Source organism: Phaseolus vulgaris, chromosome 2, assembly GCF_000499845.2.
Source record: "Phaseolus vulgaris cultivar G19833 chromosome 2, P. vulgaris v2.0, whole genome shotgun sequence".
In the NCBI taxonomy this organism is placed as follows: Eukaryota; Viridiplantae; Streptophyta; class Magnoliopsida; order Fabales; family Fabaceae; genus Phaseolus; species Phaseolus vulgaris.
The window spans coordinates 36396727-36420431 of record NC_023758.2 but is presented as its reverse complement, the minus strand read 5'-3'; the positions used below and the strand labels follow the sequence as shown (position 1 = coordinate 36420431).

Genomic DNA, 23705 nt, shown 5'->3' with positions numbered 1-23705 from the left:
TCTCCACTCCATCACAGAAGTAATCGCTCTTTGCTGCAATACTCATGCACATGTAAACACACTTTTCCAATCTTTGATTACCCATCATAACATAGAATTATTCTCAAATATTATTACATAAAAAAAAGCACTTAAAATAGATGATTCTAACTACACTACAAATTACACACGTGACATTTGGAGATGGTTGTCATGTCTTATTTTCTCCATTATTGGTAAATTTCATTTTTGTAAATTTTTTGAAAAATATATGATAGTGACAAATGTTAAAAACTTCCGTTTATGATGTGTAATATTTATTAAGTCTTAAGAAGACATTTTTAACATACGTCTGGAATAGTAAATTTTTTACTTTAGAAATAATTATAAGAAATGGATCAAATTCTTTTATAAAGATAAAAGAGAAATGATGTTTTAGAACATTTTTTTTAAAACGTTTATCTATAATATTATATAAAGAATACATCACTTAATAACTTCCTCTAAAATTATTTTGAAATTAAATAATATTATCTTTTAATAAATAAATTATTATTTATTTATTTAATAAAATAAAAAATTAAACAAATTTTCTATCCTTTAAAATAATTAAATAATTTCATTGTTTAAAATAATCATTACATTTCTTTTTATATCATTTTAAAAAAATATTATATATATATATATATATTTAAACTGTATTATTTTAATTTTGTTAATATCATTCCTACAAAATTATATATATTTTTAAAATAATATTATTTTAATATAATAAAAATATGAATAGGCATATTTTTCTTAATAGTAATATAATAATAATAATAATAATAATAATAACACTTGTCAATATTCAAACTATGTAACCATTAATTTTCCGTGTTTTTTGTTCCTCGAACCCATGCGAGAACCAGCGAACTGAACCTATGAGAGGTGTATCAAAGCACTTACAATTGTTGCGACCAACCACTTTGCATCGTTGTTCATACAGTGGTAACTCCTCTCTCGTGTCTTCAAACTATGTGCCCACAGAGACGGAATCACTACTCAACCATTGTCACCAACGAGACCTTCCCAGAGCCATGCATGTGTTGGATGCCATGGAAAGACGCAGAGTCTGGGCCGACGCCATCACCTATTCTGAGCTCATCAAGTGTTGCTTGGCTCACGGTGCTGTCAGGGAAGGCAAACGCGTTCATCACCACATATTCTCAAACGGGTACCACCCCAAAACGTTTCTTATCAACACTCTCATCAATATGTATGTCAAATTCAACCTCTTGGAAGAAGCACAGGTACTGTTCGATAAAATACCTGAACGAAACGTTGTATCGTGGACGACTATGATATCTGCTTACTCTAATGCCAAGCTAAATGAAAGGGCCTTGAGGCTCTTGGTTTTTATGTTTAGGGATGGTGTCATGCCTAACATGTTTACCTTCTCTTCTGTTTTGAGAGCGTGTGAAAGGTTGTCCGATCTCAAACAGCTGCATTCTTGGATAATGAAAGTGGGTTTGGAGTCTGATGTATTTGTTCGCAGTGCGCTCATTGATGTTTACTCAAAATTGGGGGAGTTGTTGGAAGCTTTGAGTGTTTTTCGTGAGATGGTCACTGGAGATTCTGTTGTTTGGAACTCCATTATTGCTGCTTTTGCTCAGCACAGTGATGGGGATGAGGCTTTACATCTTTACAAGAGCATGGGCAGAGCGGGTTTTAGGGCGGACCAGTCAACGCTTACTAGTATTTTGAGAGCGTGTACTAGTTTGTCGTTGTTGGAGTTAGGGAGGCAGGTCCATGTTCTTGTGCTAAAGTTTGACCAAGATCTTATCCTCAGCAATGCCCTTTTAGATATGTATTGTAAGTGTGGTAGTTTGGAGGATGCAAAGTTCATTTTCAATAGGATGACCAAGAAAGATGTAATCTCGTGGAGCACCATGATTGCTGGGTTAGCTCAAAATGGTTTCAGTATGGAAGCACTCAATTTATTTGAGTCCATGAAAGTGAAGGGTCCAAAACCAAATCATATTACATTTATTGGGATTCTGTTTGCGTGTAGTCATGCAGGTCTAGTAAATGAAGGTTGGGTCTATTTTCGATCTATGAAGAACTTGTATGGGGTAGATCCTGAAAGAGAACACTATGGGTGCATGCTTGATCTTCTTGGAAGAGCTGGGAAGCTTGATGACATGGTTAAGTTAATTCATGAAATGAATTGTGAGCCAGATATTGTTACGTGGAGGACTTTGCTTGATGCATGCAGGGTACGTCAGAATGTGGATTTAGCCACATATGCTGCTAAGAAGATTCTAAAGTTGGATCCACAGGACACGGGAGCCTATGTGTTGTTATCTAATATTTATGCAAATTCAAAAAGGTGGAATGAGGTTGCAGAAGTTCGGAGGGCTATGAAAATAAGGGGCATAAGGAAAGAACCTGGATGCAGCTGGATTGAAGTCAATAAGCAAATACATGCTTTTATTTTGGGAGATAAATCACATCCTCAAATAGATGAGATCAATAGACAGTTGAACCAGTTTATTTGTAGGCTTACTGGTGCTGGTTATGTACCTGACACAAATTTTGTACTACAAGATCTTGAAGGGGAACAGAGAGAAGACTCTCTTAGATACCACAGTGAGAAACTGGCAATTGTTTTTGGTATCATGAGCTTTCCAAAGGAGAAAACTATTAGAATATGGAAGAACCTAAAGATTTGTGGAGATTGTCATAAGTTTGCAAAACTCATAGGAAAGTTAGAGCAACGGCATATTGTAATTAGAGACCCTATTCGATACCATCATTTTAGAGATGGGGTATGCTCCTGTGATGACTATTGGTAGCAGATGAGAAGCACATACGATGAGACAGAATCCATGACAACTTTTAGGCTCGTAGCAGCATACAAGACTCTACAATCAACTGATATTTATACGAGGATAAAGTGTGCAGCAGTAGCATTGTTGTTAGTTAATGTCAGTCAGGTTGAGTAAGCTTATTCTTTTTTTTTATTGTATAGTTTTCTTGGCTTAATTTAAATTTTGTTTCTTATAATTTACCAATATCCACAATTTTAGTCCCTAAATGTTTAATCATCAATAATTTTTGGTTCCTGAATTCTTTTACGTAATTTTGACCCCTTAGTTATAAGTATCCACAAATTTGTTCAATTTTCTATAACTTGTCTATTCTAGGTATTTTACACACAATACATCTTGTGCTTACATTTCTAGATTGTTCTCATAATTCTAAGAATTGTTAGTTCTAGTAGTTTCTAGGATTTTTATTTTCTTGAGCTCTTTTTAGAAATTTGTATCATAATTTAACACCCCTCCGTGAGGCAAGACATAAGTCATAATTGCTCAAACTTGATCCTTGGTAGTGCCTTAATAAATATGTCTTCAACTTGATCTTATGTTCTATAGCATAGTTATGAATCGTTTTTTTTTTCTTCATTATTTTGAATGGTGAATCGAATCTTATTATATATTGTATAAAAAAATTTCTTAAACAGTCATTAATTTTTATATAAAAAAAAAGAATATAATTAAAATAATATTGTAAAACTTTTACAAAAAATCAAACAAAATAATTTTTTTTAATAACAGTTAATTTTAAGTACAAAATCTCGATAAATGAAAGTGTTTCATTTGACGTCAACCCACAACATTTTTATCTTTATATGAAAACCTCTCACTTAAGACAAACAATAAGATATTTCTTTAACATTTTATAGTACCCTCTTAAATTATATATGTTTATATTATGTTTTGCATAAAATGTTCTTTCTTCAGACCATCAAGAGGATCTCACAATGAACGTCAATACCAGAAAATCTCTCGAAGAGTGTGTCAACATTATTTTATGTTTACAATTTCTCTAAAAGGACAATCTACCACATTTGCATAATATATCTCTCTTGTACGGTCCTGACTTTTACGAGATCAAGTATTTTGACCTAAACTTGATAAGTTATATAGGTATCAATATGTTTTTTCAAGTAAAAGTTTATAATTATTGTTGCATAAAGAGCATTTAATGCAACCCTCAACATCTACGAGGACAGGATAGACTTAGTGGAAGATAGAAGAATTTGTTAATGTCTCACAATGACTAGAAAAGGATTTACATGAACTATCTTTCCAAGCTCTCTATAAATAGAAGATATACTTAAAGAAGAAAGGAATGACTAAACAAGATTCCACAAACACTTAAGTAAAAAGCTTGTAAATCTAGCAACATAATATTGTATTTGTCTTAACACATAACATCTCTTTTAGTTAACAACCCTGTGATCTTTTTATTATATTTCTTGCAAACAAATGATTTAGACAAGAGTGATTATTGTTAAAAAAAATACTTAATATCTTAGTCATAAGTGGTTGTTGTTTCAAACAATACCTGATTGTTTAGTTAGGAGTGATTGAGGTCCAAAGAACACTCAATTTGTACTTTTTTAATACACAATACAAGTCTTCCTTATTATGTATTTGACCATTTTCACGTTAACATTCAAGTAGAAATGGATGAAAGCAACAATAATGTGGACCTTATTATGTTGGGGGAAATGCATTAATATATTTGGAAAAATAATTAGATATCCAAAATAAAATATGGAGAGAGAAGACTAAAGTATCATGACATTAGTTTCTTTAATAAAATTAAAAAAATTAAAATAGTCTACGAAACACATCTTTTCTTTTAAAGTTGATAGTAGTTTGATAATTGATACAATGAATTTGAGGATCACATTGTACATTACTTTATTGACCTTTTCTTAGTTGATAACAACTACAAAGACAATGATACTTTTATGATATGATTCCTAAACTCATAAGTTTTCAAAATAATGTTGAATTTCTTGTTATTCCATCTATGGAGGAAGTTATAAAGTTGTTTTCTTCTTAAGCGGAAAGAATGTCCTATGCCTTGATGGCTTTGGTGATACCTTTTATCACAAGCTTTGAAAATTGATCTTTTCTTATGTCTTTAAATTGTTTTGCGATTTTTCCTCAATAGATAGATTGCTCTTAGTTATAACTCCAACATGGTGGTGTTCATTTCCAAGGAACATGGTGCTAATAAATAAGAATCTTCATGTCATTGTCTTATCTAATTTTGAGTTTAAGATTGTCACTAAAATAATTGTTGACAAAATGACAATCTTGACTTTAAAGTTTATACCATATTATTAAAAGGGTTCTATTAAAATTTATCCTATATGGGAAGGTACACTTAAATATCATTGGTCATCCAAAGTATGTTATTATGCAGTTTCATATTTACATGTGGTCTTCAAGTTTGTTAAAACATTGATAGATGGATGGTGAATTTTCTTTAGAGTGTGTGTATATACATATATAACTTAAACTAAGGAATTAAAAAATTATTTTATTGATAACAATTAAACTAATTGCATTATTATCACCTCAATTTGTAATAATCAAACTCTCTAAATTAAGAAAATAAAAAATGTTGAAATGAAAAAGAATCTTCTAAAACTATGGAGATATTGATGTTTTTTTTTATCCTAATAGTGTGTTATTTATGATACTCCCCTCAAGTTAGTAAATGAATATCAATAATTTCCAATTTGCCTACAAGATCTTAGAATATGCTCCGAGTAAGCTCCTTAGTGCAAATAGGTGCTATCTAAAGTTCTATTGGGACATAGGTTGTAACCACAAGACCTCTTACAAGATCATATTTGATGAATGTCTGTTAGTTTCAATAAGTTTGATTTTATCATGTTGTATTAGATTATGGACAATGTTTATGGTTAATTTTTCGTCAAAGTACAATTGCATAGGGGTGCCAATCTTTATTTAAGGTCATCTAGTATGATTTCCATCTAGAGTCCTTCACATACACCTTAAGCAAATGCTCAAATCTAGCTTTTGTGCTAGATTGAGATATTTTATGTGCATAAGCAATGTCTGATTTTGTGTGTGATAACTGAATAAATTTATTTACAAAATCTAACACGAGTTCTTTTCTTAGAGAACTCTCTTTATTTCCAATTCAATCACTCTTAAATAAATTTTTTTTGAAATTCTATTTCTTCACTTATAAAATACACATTTAAGGAGATAAAATATACATTTATTTTGGGAGATAAAAATCTCCTTTATGGAATAAAAAAATATTTATTATAAGAAAATGCTTGACATTTTTCACATTTCAAATTAGATTATCATATATATTCCTTTAAAGCCAAATTCTTTATTTCATATTTTTTGTAATGCATGTAAATCAAAAGTATAATGAGTTTATATGTAATGAAGTACTTTGTAATATTACTTAAGACCATATAATTAAGTTTTGTTTTAGGAAACATACTTTATTTCTTCTAATATGAGTTTGTATCCTATAAAAACATCTATGTACACTTATTCTAAAGTTTTGTAAAAAAAATATTTTTTTACATTTAACTAATTTGAGCCCCAACCAAAATAGAAAAGAGAACAAGAATAATTCAAACTACATTCGTTTTTACTACTTTTAATTAATGTAGAAAATATTTGTTTATATCAGATAAATTTATTATCAATGTAAATTTTATATTTGTTTATAAAAAGGTTACTATGATTCCTTTAACCTCTGTTATTTTAAAAATCGTAATATATTTTGTATAGTGAATAGAAGATAACTATAACGATCATAGCATAAATGTTAAAAGAAATATGAGATTTAAAAAGGGGTTAAAAGATTGATTAAACCCTGTACAAATTAAATGTATTCTTTCAATATACTTAAATTATAGACTATTCTATTTTTAAAGAGTGTGGCAACACACAGGATTACTGGTTATAGAATCGATCGGTCAACACGTAGTTATCAAATGGTAGAAAAGAAAGCCACATTTGGGCCCATTAATCAATCGCTAATAATCTGCTTGCCAGCTTGATTAATGAAGCATTTTGAGATTGCGTAGTTTATATTCAGCATCCGATTTTTTATTTGTATAATGGTAGGAAAGCATGCATGTCTTAAAAACTTCCCATGAAGACATCTGAGAATAATACAAAGACAACGATGTTTATCGGAGCAGCCACAAGCATCATCACCATTTGTTTACTGCTTTCTATAAAACAGAACCAATATTAAATTATGATGCTTCATGGGAAGAAGACGAAAACTTATAATGAATTTGAGAATGTGAAAAGAAAATGAAGAAAGTGAGGTTGTTTAAATTATGGTATGTTAGGGTGGTGTGTGAGGAAAGTTTATGCGAGTTTGTGAATAATGAAATGGTTGATGTTTTTAAAATTATTTTTAAAAGTGTAAACTGTAACTTTACAAATTTATCCTTGTATTTAAAAATATTTAATTAATGAAATATGATGTATTTTTATGTAGATTTGAGTTAATTGAAATATTTTAAATTATTTTTAATACAATTGAATAAGTTATTTTGATACCGTTAAATATTCGAAAAAAATACGAGTTACTTAATATTATCGAAACATGAAAATAATCATAAGAATAATATTATTTAAATATATACAAATATATTGTTATATTTATTTATACATTTTGAAAGTTTTCTATATTCATTGATTTAGATTGTATGTAGATACATAACCATGTAGATATTTTATAATAAAAAAAATTATATATAGAGTAAATTGTACAACAAATTTATTTATAAAGAAGAAAAAATATATAAAATAAAGTATGAAATATCATAATATGATAATTGTGATATATATACATTATTGCATGAATGACAAAACAAAAAAAAGAATACTAAAAAAAAAAAACATCATCCTAAGTGGTTTTCTCCTCAAATCTTTGCATATGAAGAGAAGAGAGAAATCACTCTTCATACAGTTTCACTCTCTCCTTTCCCTACACATCCTTAATCCAAATCATTGATATCTATTCACATCTTTACTATTAAAGAAAACAAAGCCTTAAAAGAAGTGTACAGAAGAAATGCACGTGTAGAATTGTGCAAACTATGAAGAACCAAGATTGCTTAACAATTACGTGTCCCCCAACAAGGTGCCGCATTTAAAGGGAATGCACGATGTAGTTGGAACACGAGGGTTCTATATGTATGTGTCTTAGTTCTGTCTTTGGCTCTGAGAGGAGATGCATGTAATCTTGTTTTGACAATTCAAACTGTGGGTGTTTCAACGTTAGAAGCGTGGGGAAGAAAAAACAAATATTATTGTAAGAAAACTCTCTTTCATAATCAATAACCCCAACAGTTGTACTTACCAAACCAATGGAAAATTTAAGTCTCTTCCCATCTGGGGTTTTGCTTTTTCTTCTTCTCAGTGTGACTGCTTCGGTGGCAGCACCGACAGCAGAATCTGTGTATACCTCTTTCCTCCAGTGCCTCACAAACTACACAAAATCTCAAGACCACGTTTCCGACATAGTTTTTGCTCAAACCAACTCCTCCTTTTCTTCTGTTCTCCAAGCCTACATTCGCAATGCCCGATTCAACACCACTTCAACCCCAAAACCCTTGCTTGTTGTCACTCCCTTGGAAGAACCCCATGTCCAAGGAGCTGTGATTTGCTCCAAAAACATTGGGATTCAACTCAAGATCAGGAGTGGTGGACATGACTTCGAGGGCATCTCGTATGTCTCCGACCAACCCTTCATCATCCTCGACATGTTTCAGTTCAGGAACATCACTGTGGATGTGCAAAACGAGATTGCTGTGGTTCAAGCTGGTGCCACACTTGGGGAGGTTTATTATAGGATTTGGGAGAAGAGTAAAGTTCATGGCTTTCCTGCTGGGGTGTGCCCCACTGTTGGTGTTGGTGGCCACTTGAGTGGAGGAGGGTATGGTAACATGTTGAGAAAACATGGGTTGGCTGTTGATCATGTTATTGATGCTAAAATTGTTGATGTCAAGGGTAGGATTCTTGACAAGAAGGGTATGGGGGAAGATCTTTTCTGGGCTATTAGAGGAGGGGGAGGAGCAAGTTTTGGAGTCATCTTATCATACACTATTAAACTTGTTCCAGTGCCTGAAGTTGTTACTGTTTATAGGGTAGCAAAGAGTTTGGATAAGAATGAGAGTGCCACTGAGTTTGTCTTGCAGTGGCAGCAGGTGGCGCCGCACACTGATGATAGGCTTTTCATGAGGCTGCTGTTGCAGCCTGTGAGTTCTAAGGTTGTGAAGGGCCAGAAAACCATCAGAGCCACTGTCGTTGCTTTGTTTCTTGGAGGGGCTGATGAAGTTGTTAAATTGATGGGGAAGGAGTTTCCTACTCTTGGCTTGAGCAAGCAGAATTGCACTGAAATGAATTGGATTGATTCGGTGCTTTGGTGGGCAAATTTTGACAATATCACAAAGCCTGATGCACTGCTTGACAGGAATGTAAATTCAGCAAGTTTCCTCAAGAGGAAATCTGATTACGTGCAGAAACCAATTTCCAAAGAGGGTTTGGAAGGGATATGGAAGAAGATGGTTGAATTGGGGAAAACTGGGTTTGTTTTCAATCCTTATGGAGGGAAAATGAGTGAGGTTTCATCTGATGCAACGCCCTTTCCTCACCGTGCAGGGAACCTGTTCAAGATTCAGTACTCGGTGAATTGGGATGAACCAGGAGTTGAATTGGAGAATAATTTTACTAGACAGGCTAGAATGTTGTATAGTTACATGACCCCTTTTGTGTCCAGTAATCCAAGAAGTGCCTTCTTAAATTACAGGGACCTTGATATTGGTACCAACAGTTTTGGAAATAATAGCTATAAAGAAGGAGCTGTTTATGGAGTCAAGTACTTCAATGACAATTTTGACAGGTTGGTCAAGATCAAGTCTGCCGTTGATCCAGAAAACTTCTTCAGAAATGAACAGAGTATTCCAACTCATACAGGTTAGCAATATAGATAATCAAACAATGAAACTGATGCACTTGTTAGTTCCTTTTAAATTGCTTGGCCTATTAGTTCCTACTATTTTAGTGAATAATTTTGATTATGATAGTGTAGAATTTGGGTAGTTCAAGAAATTGCATCACTTTGATTCCTGCTGATGTGAATTTTACTGCACTTGGCGTTGGTAAAAAAGTTACATAATTATGCAATATAAAACTTGATTTATTTAGTATGTGATTTTCTGGAATGAATCATTAGGCTCTCTAAGTTCCGGGTTATAACAGTAAAGAAGAAGTTAATACCTTATTATTTTATTATAACATGATAGTGTGATCCCCTCTAACCAAAAGTTAGGATTGCAGACATGCAGTACTCAAATTTCTAATGTCATTTCTTCACTGATTGCAGGATTGGACGCTGGAGCAAGTAAATCTGGTGCTTCCAAATTGTCACACTTCAGCCTTTATTGGAAACTGATGGCAAAGGTGGGAGGGTTGCTCATCCTTGAGTTATTAATATGATTATTGCAATCAAATATGGAGTTAGAATAATTAGATTGTTTTACTTTTAATTAGGTTGTGTAGTGGGAGTTTTCGAATTGAAGATGTTAAAATTTGTTGAATAATCCAGCAGAGAGAATAAGTTACACTGAAGCAAATGTTTCTTTTGGAAAGAAAGGAAACCATTGAAGTATTGAAAGTGGTTGCTGGATAATGATCTCATTCAAAATCTACTGTAGGGTATACATAAAAAATCTTAAAATAAGATTAATATATATATATATACTATTTTAATTCAAGTTACATATTATGATAAGATATCTATAATTTAAATTTAAGTAAATTGTAAGATAAAGATATCTATAGCTTGATTACTCAATTAGGTCAATAATCCAATATGAATGTAAGGCCCCAAAAATTGAGCTTCTGGTCAAAGAATGTTAGTGAAACCGAGCTGAATGAATGAATTGCATCCATTATGAAACCTGAAAAGACGAATTAAAAAGTGTTGCATGTGGGGATTTGTACCTGAAACGTATTAAAATATTTTCTATTACTTGCATTACTTTATTAATTTAAAAAAAAAACTAAATTAATTAATAATTTATTGAAAAAATAGATCAACTTAAATTAAAGCCATGTAGAATTTAATTCATTTAAAACACATATCTTTACTTAGATAAATGATGTAGTAATTATCTTTTTTTACTGTAAATTGAAAAAGACATAAAATTTATTCATTAAAATTTCAAAGCATAAATATAATTATTCATACATCAGGCAAAGGTAATGTACATGTGTATGCACAGCGTAAGTTATTGCACCAACGTCCCCCTTTTGGAAGTTTTGAGTTGCTACTTTTGAATTATACCTTCTTGCGTCGGAATCTTACGAGCTTCTTCTAGTGTCTCTGAATTTGTTGATGAGGTCGAGTTCGACTAATAGGCTCTCCTCATTTATGTTAATGTCAAATAATTGATGTCGTAATGAAGGTTCCCCTACCTTAATTGGGATCATACCTTCAGTGTTGTACGTTAGGCTGTAAGGAGTTTTCTGAATGGTGGTTTGCAACATCCACTTGTAAGTCCATAAGACTTTAAGGAGTTCCTCGGTCCATTTGTCTTTGGCTTGTCGAGTCTCTTTTTCAATTCATTAAGAATTAGTTTGTTTGCAGCTTCGACCTGTTCATTAGTTTAAGAATGTTCCACTAAACTGTTGATGTGCTTGATGTTGAGTTTTTCATAAAATTCAGCGAGTCCTCGGTCGATATATTGTCAACCGTTGTCAGTGATGATGACATGTGGTATGCCAAAATGACAAATTATATTATTCCATACAAAATTTTGAACGTTTCATGTTGTAATGATCATTAATGGTTTGGCCTTATCCACTTAGTAAAATAATCAATTCCAACTAAGAGGAACTTACATTGTCCTTTACCTGGGTTGGAGGGCTCAAAGATTTTCATCCCCATTTTGCAAAGGGCCATGGGAAAAGGGTATAGTGCAGGTTCTCAGGCTTTTGGTGAGATAAAGTTTCGTACTCCTGACACTTTAGGCATTTACAAATAAGCTTTGTGCAGTCGCCTTGCACAGTCGGCCAATAGTATCTTGCCCTTGGTACCTTAGCAGCCATTGTTCTTGCTCTTGAATTATTCATGCATACACCTTCGTGTATTTCACACATGATGTAGTCGGTTTGATCTTTTGATATACAATTCAATAACGACTGAGTGTATACTCTTCTTTAAGTTGTTTGACTACTAGCTGAGAGTCGCTTCTACAAATAAGTTGTTGAGCTTCCATGTCATATGCTAATTGAGGTCGGCTAGAATGGTTCATATTCTCCTTGTTTTTTTTATGTTTCAAAATCAAACTTTCGCCTAGTCCTTCAAACACTACACTTGCTTCGCATGACTTGTCATTGGATGAACATCCACATGTAAGGTCCATGGGAGATTTTCATCCTCGTCCAATCAGGGGCTAAGTTTAGTCGTGAAATCGGCTAAGGCTAGAGATTTGATTACCCCTCTTGGTTGATACTGGATTTGAAATTCAGATAATTCAACCACCCGTCTAATCATTCGTCCGACCAAATCATGCTTAGCTAGGATCTTCATAATAGGATAATATAATGGCGGTCGGCGAGACCACAGGGAAGGTGTGTATGATGACACCCATACTCGCCACACAGAAGAGATCGCGCTCCAAGGCAGCTATACACCGAGTTACTTCCTGCATGGGTAACTTAGTCGAACAGCCTGAAGAGTAAGAAGTGACGCTCAAGCAGAGGATGCTCTAGATGGTGACACGTGTACAGCTGGATGCGAGCCACATGTCCAGATGTGTAACTGTCAGGAGAGAGAAAGTGCACAGGTATATAAGGGATTCTAACGAACTTCTGAGGTAGCGTGTTTTAGAATACTTCTTTTACGCTTGCGAGAACTTGAGTACGCTGAGAGAGAACATTGCACGGTTCCTGGAGTTCTTAGTTTTCTCTTAGTATTTTGGTGGTTCAGTCGCTGACTTGAGCGTCGGAGCGCGATCGGCCACAGCGGCGCCGTTCTGTCTTTTGCAGGTTCTTGAGGTGAATCAAGGTGAAGGGCGGAAGCTAACACGGTGCAAAGCCGATCCAGAGGAAGCTACCTTTGACGAGGCAAGGCTCTTGCGTTCTGGTCAACAGGCAGGATCAAATATAATTCATCAATCTCTGATAAGTTGCACCAACGTTCTTTAGGCCAAACGACATGACTTCATAATAGAAGTTATTGCAATCGGTCATGAATGTTGTTTTCTCCTTGTCCCTTGGATGCATTTGGATTTAATTGTATCCTGAATATGTATCTAGGAAACTTAAAATATGATGACTGACCTCTCCATCAACTAAATGGTTGATGCTTGGTAGAGAATAAGAATCTTTTGGACAAACTTTGTTGAGGTTGGTATAATTCGTATACATCCTCCACTTACCATTAGATTTTTTACCATGACCACATTTGCCAACCATGTGGTGTAGTGTGCTTTTTTTATGAAACCGACTTTGACGAGCTTGTCGGCTTCCTTACGTGCGACATTGCGCTTTTCTTCACCCATTTTCTTTTCTTTTGGGTGATTGGTATTGCTTCTTTATAAATTGAAAGACGATGTGTAATGACATATGAACTTACTCTGGGCATATCAGTGGTTGTTTATGCGAACAAAGCAACATTATCAATTAGTGTTTGACTTACTAATTTGTCGTCGGTCAGCTTTAATGAAATTCCTATGAGTGTTGCATGTTCTTCATCACGTAGGGATAGCGGGCGGAGACCCTTGCCAGGCTCAATACGAGCATCATTCAGTCGAAGTCGACTAATGCAACCATATGCTCTCCTCTAAGAGATTTTATTTCTCGAGACTAATCTCTGGTCGACCCTTTGGACCTTAGTGAGCGTCCTCTTCTATATTCTGTTGACCAATCGCGTGGTGATTCTCTGCAACGTAGTTGATTGGTTGGCTCGACTTTCAAACTTGGAACATAGCACTCTCGACCTACCTTTTGATCAACATGAACAATGATTATGCCACTCGAAGCCGATGGAAACTTCATAGCAAGGTGTGGAGTTTACACTATTGCTCGAAGGCGGTTGATGGATGATCGTCCGGGAAAAATATTATATAAAGTATTAACATTAACCAAAAGATACCTGATTTTGATGGTTTTGCAAAGGTATCTGCCTTCGTCGAACGTTGTATACAAGTCAATGTAATATCGAGTATTTACTTGCTCTCCCGAAAACACTACTATTTGATCATCATAAGGTTGGATTTCTAACTCTGGAATCCTCATTGTTTTTAAGGTTTTCCAATATAAGACGTCGACTGAACTACCTTGATCTACCAAAACTTTGGTGGTAGCAAATTTGTCAATTTCTACTGTAATGACCATAGGGTCGTCCTGAGCTGGATCAATAGCAATGAAATCATCATTTGAAAAGAAAATTGAATGGATTCTCAGTCGGTCTTTAATAGTTGAAGGGACTGATTGGATAACCCTTTAATCATTCTTGCGGGTTGAACTGGAGCATCCCTGCATGCAAATCCTCCAGGGATTGTGTTTATTACTTTCTGAGCGCCTCATCCTTAACAACATTTGGGACTTTTTCTCCTTGACGAAGAACGCCGATCATAATGACATGATCGTCCCTCCTTTGTGCCACGACTATCGACTGAAAATCCCCCTGCAATCGTGTTTATGATTTCACGAAAGTCGTGTCTTGAGCGGTCATTATGCCGAGGACTTTCACTTTTTCTTGAACGATCACCCTGTCTGGGGCTCTTGCTCCTTGTTTGTTGTTTTGTAGGACGTCGGTCGTCCTCGAGGTGTCATGATCGTTCTTCTAGACCACGTCGAGGATATGGTTCTCTTCGTTCCTCCCTGGACGAAGACCTTTCTCTTTGTGGAGATTGATATGAGCTTCTGTTCGTTGTTTGAACAAACTTGCGTAAGTGAATAACTTGGACGAGTTCTTTAATCTTATCCTTTAAAGCTTAACACTCTTCGATCGTATGACATTGTTTAGACATGTCGACATCCCTTAGACTTAACAACTTTTTCAATGCTGGGATCAGGTCAGCATGCACGGCTTCATCCATGATTTTTCCCCGATCAACATTTAATGGGTGTATGTATGAAATCGAGGGCCTTGGTTATCTCTGAATTTATCAGAACGATCGGGTACATGCCGGCTACCTTGGTCTTTCTCCTTTTCCTTGTCTCCTCCATTGTCTACTCGAGCATTCCTGTGATAGTCACGTAGTTCCTCAATTTGCATGAATTTAGTTGATAGATTTCTCAAATCATCTAAGTTTTTTGTTGGTTTTTTTCTAAGACTATCCGTGAGTTGTTCGGGTCGGAGAGCTTATATCAAATGGTGCATTGCAATCTCTGGCATAAGGTTTCTGATGCTTAGAGACAACTTGCTAAGCCTTTCCATGAATTGAGGTTCTCCTTTCTCTTGTCTAACATTGAGAAGAACTAAAGATGATATGTGGTGCAGTCGGCTCGTGGCGTATTGAGTGTTAAATTTGACTGACAAAGCTTTGAAGCTATCTACTGAATTGGGTGGAAGCTGAGTAAACCGGTTGAGTGCCCCCTTCTTTGAAAGAGGTGAAAAAAGCCTTACTACATAACAAAAAAAAACAAGTATTATTATATACAATATATACTGCATACTAATATTTTATACTCTATAACAAATGAAGCTCCTTTCATTTCATTGTAGTCTCTAAACATTTAAAAAATACAATAACGAGAGATCACTTAGGAGATCACTTCGAGACTCTCAACCTCTAGTTTGGCGAGAAAAAAAGTGAGAAGCGAAACGGATAACAATTAAAAGCTGAACAAAATCATCAAAATCCCATTGAGAGAGATATCTCTTGTACAAACAAAAAAGAAAAACAAGATTTTCAATTATTGTACTTTAAACTGTTGATCTTTCAATTGTATTGTAATGAGTTTGAAGTCCGACAAGAACCCCGATACCCATGAAACCTTCTTGCTCACTCTGTAAACATTTTCTCTGAATAAGAATTTGAGGATTTTCATTCAACTTTTCTGTCATTTGAATTTCATCAACCGCGTAAGTTTCCTTATCTTCTTCTCAATTATTTACTCTTTTATATAAATTACTGTGTAGCCTTCCGGCGCAACTCCGATGCCATCTGGTGTATATATATATTTGTATTGGGTGCATGTTACTCGTTTGCATCAAAGTACATGAACAAATCTACAAAATGATCGAGCACAGGCAAAACACTGACACGCACTTTTGGTATAATTGAGTTAATAAACGAAACGGGTTGAAAAATAAAAATATCTTCAAGGGGGTTGATCACAGCGGAACTCAATTTCTATGTTCCACTACTGAGGAAGAGATAATGGGTGCTCCAACTAGGAATACAGAAAGTGATAACAGGACAACCCATGTACCAAAACTTTCCGGAATAGAACAAATGGAAAACCCAATTTCCCTACCATTTCTTTCTGTTATTGTTCTGCTTCTTCATCTCTCTAACTCTCAGCCAACCACATCCATCTACCACACCTTTCTTCACTGTCTTCAAAGCCATACAAGCCAACCCGATCATGTTTCTAACATAGTCTATTCCCAAACCAATGCATCCTACACCTCAGTTCTTGAAGCCTTTGCAAGAAATGCAAGGTTCACCTCCCCCTCCATCCAAAAGCCATTACTTGTTCTCACCCCTCTAAGTGAACACCATGTACAAGCCAGTGTGGTGTGCGCCAAAAGCATGGATGTTCAACTCAAAATCAGGAGTGGAGGCCACGATTTTGAAGGTGTTTCGTATGTCTCCCAGGGACCCTTTGTCATCCTTGATATGCTCAATTTTCAGAATGTCACAGTGGACGTGCAAAATGAGATTGCTGTGATTCAAGCTGGTGCCAGTCTTGGACAAGTTTATTATAGGATTTGGGAGAAGAGTAAAGTTCATGGCTTTCCTGCTGGGGCTTGTCCAACTGTAGGAGTTGGTGGCCACTTGAGTGGAGGAGGGTATGGTAACATGATAAGAAAATATGGGTTATCTGTTGACCATGTAGTTGATGCTAAAATTGTTGATGTCAGAGGTAGGGTTCTTGACAAGGCAACCATGGGGGAAGATCTTTTCTGGGCTATAAGAGGAGGGGGAGGAGCAAGTTTTGGAGTCATCTTATCATACACTGTTAAACTTGTTGCTGTGCCAGATAGAGTTACAGTTTTTCAAGTTGACAAGACTTTGGAGCAGAATGCCACTGATCTAGTTGTTGAGTGGCAGCAGGTTGCACCACACACAGATGATAGGCTTTTCTTGAGGCTTGTCCTCCAACCTGTGGGCTCCAACGTTGTGAAGGGACAGAAAACCATCAGAGCCTCAGTTGAGGCATTATTTCTTGGAGAGGCTAATGAGCTCGTGCCATTGTTGGGGAAGGAGTTTCCTTTGCTGGGACTGAAGAAGGAACTTTGTCATGAAATGAGGTGGATTGATTCTGTGATTTGGTGGGTTAATTACAGTGATGGCTCCTCACTTAATCCATTGCTTGACCGAAACCATTACTCGGTGAATTCCAACAAAAGGAAATCTGATTACGTTCAGATCCCAATTTCAAGAAAAGGGTTGACATGGATATGGAAAAAGATGATTGAGTTGGGAAAAGTGGAGCTTGCTTTCATCCCTTATGGAGGGAAAATGAACGAGGTCCCTTCTAATGCTACTCCGTTTCCTCACCGTGCAGGAAATCTGTATAAGATTCAGTACACTGTGAGTTGGCAGGAACCAGGAGCTGAGGCAGAAGAAAAGTTTTTATCTCAGATTAGAATGCTGCACAATTACATGACTCCTTTTGTGTCCAAGAATCCAAGGAGTGCCTACTTTAACTACAGGGACCTTGATATTGGTATCAATAGTCATGGTAAAGATAACTACCAAGATGGTAAAATTTATAGTATGAAGTACTTCAAGAAAAACTTTGAAAGATTGGTGAAGGTTAAGAGTGAAATCGATCCTGAAAACTTTTTCTGGAATGAACAGAGCATTCCATCATATCCAGGGCATAGGAAACTCACCGATCAATTCATTTAGTTGACTATGCTACTTTTCTCTATTAAACTGGTTCAACTCTTGTACATGTTTAGTACATCAAGAACATGTGTATTTGGGGAAATTTTATCTTTTAGACAAAACTCCTTCATTACTTGATAATGTGTACATTAATTTTGGTTGTATGGATGCAGGTTAGAATTATTTTTTTTCTAAAACAGAGTAAATTTTTTTTTTCTTGGTAGTACCCAGCTAATTGAATACAAGTAAAATAAACACTAATAAGTTTATTTTAAAAGTTTGTAAAATTTAAAGTAGATTTTATCTTATTTAATTGAATTATTTTTGAGATATCATTTATTTAACCAAGACATAATTTTCATTTATTTTCTTTTACTTTTATATCAAATTTCAATGAAACAATTTTGAAAAGATGAATGAAATTTGTGCAAATCACTAAAACAAGATGCAATTTAGAATAGAAAATGAAATATGCTCTTCTCATAAGGTATTTTATAATTTTTATATAACATTTTTTTCTTGTCTATCCAATTAAATATAAGTATTATGTTTTTTATTCTGAATACAAATAATTGGATTTTAAAAATCATTAATAATGAATACTAACTAATTATGTTGTTAATCGATATGGAATAGTAAAAATTATATAAGGAATATATTGTATACTATTCAAATTTTCATACTAAAATTCTCGTACTAAATGGAAAAAGAAATAAAGATAAAGAAAGTAATGTTTGCAAAGAGCATCTACCAGAGTTCATGTATAGTTGCAGAGAGCGTTTAATGTTTGTACTACCGCGTCTAATAAGCTTTACATGGAATTCTATTTAGAAAATTCTTTGATTAAAAATAATTATGTGGTTAGATAATTCAAAATCAGAGTTTATGAACATGTTTTACTGCACATCACGGTCTAGTCAGTTTTTCATGTTTTAACTAAATTTAAACCAAATAATTAGACTATTCAAAATAAGATCTATAAATATAACATGTTGCACATACATCTTCATATCATGAGTCATTTATATTACATAAGGTAAATTATATATACATATATTTATAAATTTTATAAATTTTGTTTTTTTACATTCAGTTGTTCCTTCTATTACTATCCTTAAATAATAATAATAATAATAATAATAATAATAATAATTACATGGGTTGGGGAAATAAACTAATTAAAGGATTCATGGGTATTGTAGGTGAAAGGTAAAATGACACCACCTGGACCATCCAACACTAGTGGAACATCTAAAATTTAAGCAAAGGTGATAGTGGAATGTCATATGCCTTTCAAAGTGACAGATATTTATGCTACATTAGTGGTCCAACTATATATGAGAAATAAGTTACAGTATCTACTGTAAAGGGGTTGGGTAGGTGTGAAGTTTCATCTTAATCTATTTTAAATTGATATAGGTTTCATATGTGTCAAACAAGAAGATAAAAAAAAGTGTGATATATATTCTACATAAATAAAAATGTCATAAAAGCAGTAAATGAATAAATCATATTTTTCTAGTTTTTAGAATAATTTTGGATGAAACACACTATAAAAAATATGGAGTACCGCTTCGGAAGGATATGACTAGAAGAAAGGAAGAAGAAGGTCATAAAACTCTATTTTTATGAAGAATTAATTTTTAACTTTTTCTTCCAAATTTTCTAGTCTTATAAATTTGTACAAAGTATATACTTTATCTTGGACCATGTTTTAGGCCTATTTTACCAATTAGAGTAGGGTGTAAATAGAAAAAGAAAGAGTCTAATTAGAGTTACAATTGAGCCTCTTGGACAACAATGCAACTCTAGACCATCTAAAGAGTTTTTTTAGGGTTAAAGCTTGTACCTTGACTACTCATAGCACTATAAATACAAGTGTTAGCCCATTTGTAAATTACATTTGAATTGATAAAGAAATGTTGCCAAGTTGCTAGCTCCTTTGTCTTCAAATTCTCACTCTCAAGTTTACACTTCTATTAGTGTTTTGCTTGAATCTTATTAGGAGTTGGCCTAACATCTCTTAAACTTCATTATCATTCATACACCAATGCTTCACAATTTCTTTCACCCATTTTAGCCACCCAATTCCACAAAATTCTGCACCCCAAAATACAAAACAAAAGACTCATAACAATGCTAGTTAGGATTGCATCAAAAATAGTAATTGGATCAGATTTTTACTTTTCAGAAAACATGGGAGAAAACTGTAGTGCTATATATATATATATATATATATATATATAAACCATATTTTTTGGTTTTTAGAAAGATTTGGATCCCTAAAGTAGTGAGTAGTCAGGATAAATGAGTTTCACCAATGTTAATTACAAGAAATTTTCATCTTGTATTTACTATCATCTAAATCTCCAAGGTCCAACCTCCATCTATTGAGGTATCCAAATTAGTAAATAAATCAAATTTTATTTTTAAAAAGATTAGGGGAAGATACTTAAGAATAACATTAGGAGAACATTGAGAATAACATTTGTAATGAATAATCAAGATGAATGAGTAATCTTAACACCACCCTCCAATCATACAAGATAATAGCTTTTACCGATTTATTCCTTGAAAATTTAATCATCCACATGTAAGTATTTCAATAAGATACATCATGACCATGTGATTCATACATATAGTAGAATTATTATGACACAAATTAGTGTAAGAATGTTTAGTATACAATAAATTCTGCAAAAAATCTTGCCCAAAAACCAGTATATAAAAGCCAGTAAAATAATCTAGTAAAATCCAATCACAAAACCATTAATTTAATGCAGCAAAGTCAGTATAATTTGAGAAAAAATGAGGAAAAATATGTAGTGAAAAGTTAGTAAATTAATTTAGTAAAACCCAATGAATTAATTTAACAAAAAAGTGTTTAATGCAATAAAGTCAGTAAAAAATTATCATATAAACTAATAAAATCTGTAGTGAAAACAAAAGGATAAACCAACCAAAACTTACTGCATTTTGAGATCGTGTAGTAAGTTGTAATTCTCTGAGATCGTCTAACAAAACGAGACCGTCTAACAGGTTAATCATTCTAAGACCATCTAGTATGTTAAAATTGTAGATTGTCTATTAATTAAAGCTTTGATACATGCATATCAATTAACTTTAACTTTGTTATATCTTTAACATATCAGTGTTTCTTATCTTCAAAATTCATATTTTCTTATGAGACCGTCTAACATAGTATTAGATCATCTAATTATATCATCTAATAATGATTAAGTTGTCTAGTGTAAAAGAATTTTATCACTTTGTAATCCTTGACATAGGATCAATAGAAATAATCCTAAAATATGATCGAAAAACCTTCTATAATTTGCTATTCCAAATTGAAAATATGAAAGGTTGTAACATAACAAGATTGGAACAAGAATTTGTGAGAATGGATGTTTTAGGCGGCCCCTCACTTCGGATTTCAAGAATTATGAAAAAAGATTAATAAAATTATTGTAATCAAAGCATATTCCTACTCAAGAAAAGTATTAAAAGAAAAGACAAAAACTAAAAATAGGACAAGGCTTCACTGAGAATGAACTTTAATTATTGTGCTCTGAACAATTGAACTTTCAATTGTATTGTAGTGAATTTGAAGTCTGGAGGCCTATAAGAACCCCAACACCCATGAAACCTGTAATCATTTTCTCTGAATACGAATTTGATTTTCATTCAACTTTTCTGTCATTTGAATTTCATTAACCCTGTAAGTTTTCTGATCGTTATATTGGGCGCATGTTACCCATGTGCATCAAAGTACATGAACAAATCTACAAAAAGATCGAGCACAGGACAAACACTGACACACTTTTGGCATAATTGAGTTATGAAACGAAACGGGTTGAGAAATAAAAATATCTTCGAGGGGGTTGATAACGGAACTCAATTATTATGTTCCACTATCGAGGAAGAGATAATGGGTGGTCCAACTAGGAATACAGAAAGTGATAACAGGACAACCCATGTACCAAGCTTTCCGGAATAGAACAAATGGAAAACCCAATTTCCCTACCATTTCTTTCTGTTATTGTTCTGCTTCTTCATCTCTCTAACTCTCTGCCAACCACATCCATCTACGACACCTTTCTTCACTGTCTTCAAAGCCATACAAACCAACCAGATCATGTTTCTAACATAGTCTATGCCCAAACCAATGCATCCTACACCTCAGTTCTTCGAGCCTTTGCCAGAAATGCAAGGTTCACCTCCCCCTCCATCCAAAAGCCTTCACTTGTTGTCACCCCTCAAAGTGAAAACCATGTACAAGCCAGTGTGGTGTGCGCCAAAAGCATCGATGTTCAACTTAAAATCAGGAGTGGAGGCCACGATTTTGAAGGTGTTTCGTATGTCTCCCAGGGACCCTTTGTCATCCTTGATATGTTCAATTTTCAGAATGTCACAGTGGACGTGCAAAATGAGATTGCTGTGATTCAAGCTGGTGCCAGTCTTGGACAAGTTTATTATAGGATTTGGGAGAAGAGTAAAGTTCATGGCTTTCCTGCTGGGGCTTGTCCAACTGTAGGAGTTGGTGGCCACTTGAGTGGAGGAGGGTATGGTAACATGATAAGAAAATATGGGTTATCTGTTGACCATGTAGTTGATGCTAAAATTGTTGATGTCAAAGGTAGGGTTCTTGACAAGGCAACCATGGGGGAAGATCTTTTCTGGGCTATAAGAGGAGGGGGAGGAGCAAGTTTTGGAGTCATCTTATCATACACTGTTAAACTTGTTGCTGTGCCAGATAGGGTCACAGTTTTTCAAGTTGACAAGACTTTGGAGCAGAATGCCACTGATCTAGTTGTGCAGTGGCAGCAGGTTGCACCACACACAGATGATAGGCTTTTCTTGAGGCTTGTCCTACAACCTGTGCGCTCCAATGTTGTGAAGGGACAGAAAACCATCAGAGCCTCAGTTGAGGCATTATTTCTTGGAGAGGCTAATGAGCTCGTGACATTGTTGGGGAAGGAGTTTCCTTTGCTGGGACTGAAGAAGGAACTTTGTCATGAAATGAGGTGGATTGATTCTGTGGTTTGGTGGGCCAATTACAATGATGGCTCCTCAGTTAATGCATTGCTTGACCGAACCCATTACTCTGTGCATTCCAACAAAAGGAAATCTGATTATGTTCAGACCCCAATTTCAAGAAAAGAGTTGACATGGATATGGAAAAAGATGATTGAGTTGGGAAAAGTGGAGCTTGTTTTCAACCCTTACGGAGGGAAAATGAACGAGGTCCCTTCTGATTCTACTCCGTTTCCTCACCGAGCAGGAAATCTGTATAAGATTCAGTACACTGTGAGTTGGCAGGAACTAGGAGCTGCTGCAGAAGAAAGGTTTTTGAGTGAGATTAAAGTGCTGCACAATTACATGACTCCTTTTGTGTCCAAGAATCCAAGGGGTGCCTACTTTAATTACAGAGACCTTGATATTGGTATCAATAATCATGGTAAAAATAACTACCAAGATGGAAAAGTTTATAGTATGAAGTACTTCAAGAATAATTTTGAAAGGTTGGTGAAGGCTAAGACTGAAATTGATCCTGAAAACTTTTTCTGGAATGAACAGAGCATTCCATCATATCCAGGGCATAAGGAAACTGCACCAATCAATTCATTTAGTTGACTTTGCTACTTTTCTCTATTAGATTGGTTCAACTCTTGTATATTTTTATTACATCAAGAAAATGTGTATTTGGGGAAGTTTTATCCTGTTAGACAAAACTCCTTCATTATTTGGTTTTTCCTTCACTATGCTTTTTTATTCGCAATGAATCAAA

General features: G+C 34.4%; 4 protein-coding genes across 4 annotated transcripts; all 4 read left to right on the top strand.

Moving 5' to 3' along the window:
• The first annotated feature begins 859 nt into the window (after nucleotides 1–859).
• LOC137811766 (pentatricopeptide repeat-containing protein At2g03880, mitochondrial) lies at nucleotides 860–3090 on the top strand. The gene has a single exon (XM_068613600.1). The coding sequence runs from the start codon at nucleotides 903–905 to the stop codon at nucleotides 2814–2816; it is 1914 nt and encodes a 637-aa protein (XP_068469701.1). The 5' UTR covers nucleotides 860–902; the 3' UTR covers nucleotides 2817–3090.
• A 4705-nt stretch (nucleotides 3091–7795) lies between these two features.
• Nucleotides 7796–10530, top strand: LOC137811765 (berberine bridge enzyme-like 21). The gene is made up of 2 exons (XM_068613599.1): nucleotides 7796–9815; nucleotides 10225–10530. Exons 1-2 carry the CDS (start codon nucleotides 8207–8209, stop codon nucleotides 10335–10337), a joined length of 1722 nt encoding a protein of 573 aa, XP_068469700.1. The 5' UTR covers nucleotides 7796–8206; the 3' UTR covers nucleotides 10338–10530.
• Nucleotides 10531–15621: 5091 nt separating this feature from the next.
• Nucleotides 15622–18081, top strand: LOC137811764 (berberine bridge enzyme-like 21). The gene has a single exon (XM_068613598.1). The coding sequence runs from the start codon at nucleotides 16238–16240 to the stop codon at nucleotides 17936–17938; it is 1701 nt and encodes a 566-aa protein (XP_068469699.1). The 5' UTR covers nucleotides 15622–16237; the 3' UTR covers nucleotides 17939–18081.
• Nucleotides 18082–21521: 3440 nt separating this feature from the next.
• LOC137811763 (berberine bridge enzyme-like 21) lies at nucleotides 21522–23660 on the top strand. Its single transcript, XM_068613597.1, has one exon. It carries the CDS (start codon nucleotides 21920–21922, stop codon nucleotides 23549–23551), a length of 1632 nt encoding a protein of 543 aa, XP_068469698.1. The 5' UTR covers nucleotides 21522–21919; the 3' UTR covers nucleotides 23552–23660.
• The last annotated feature ends 45 nt before the right edge of the window (nucleotides 23661–23705 follow it).

What these genes read in the sequence shown, in the direction of transcription:
- LOC137811766 (XM_068613600.1), top strand. Translation starts at nt 903, where the DNA reads ATGAGAGGTGTATCAAAGCACTTACAATTGTTGCGACCAACCACTTTG.
- LOC137811765 (XM_068613599.1), top strand. Translation starts at nt 8,207, where the DNA reads ATGGAAAATTTAAGTCTCTTCCCATCTGGGGTTTTGCTTTTTCTTCTT. An exon ending in GAGTATTCCAACTCATACAG is followed by an intron (nt 9,816 to 10,224) that starts GTTAGCAATATA and finishes CACTGATTGCAG; the next exon opens with GATTGGACGCTGGAGCAAGT.
- LOC137811764 (XM_068613598.1), top strand. Translation starts at nt 16,238, where the DNA reads ATGGGTGCTCCAACTAGGAATACAGAAAGTGATAACAGGACAACCCAT.
- LOC137811763 (XM_068613597.1), top strand. Translation starts at nt 21,920, where the DNA reads ATGGAAAACCCAATTTCCCTACCATTTCTTTCTGTTATTGTTCTGCTT.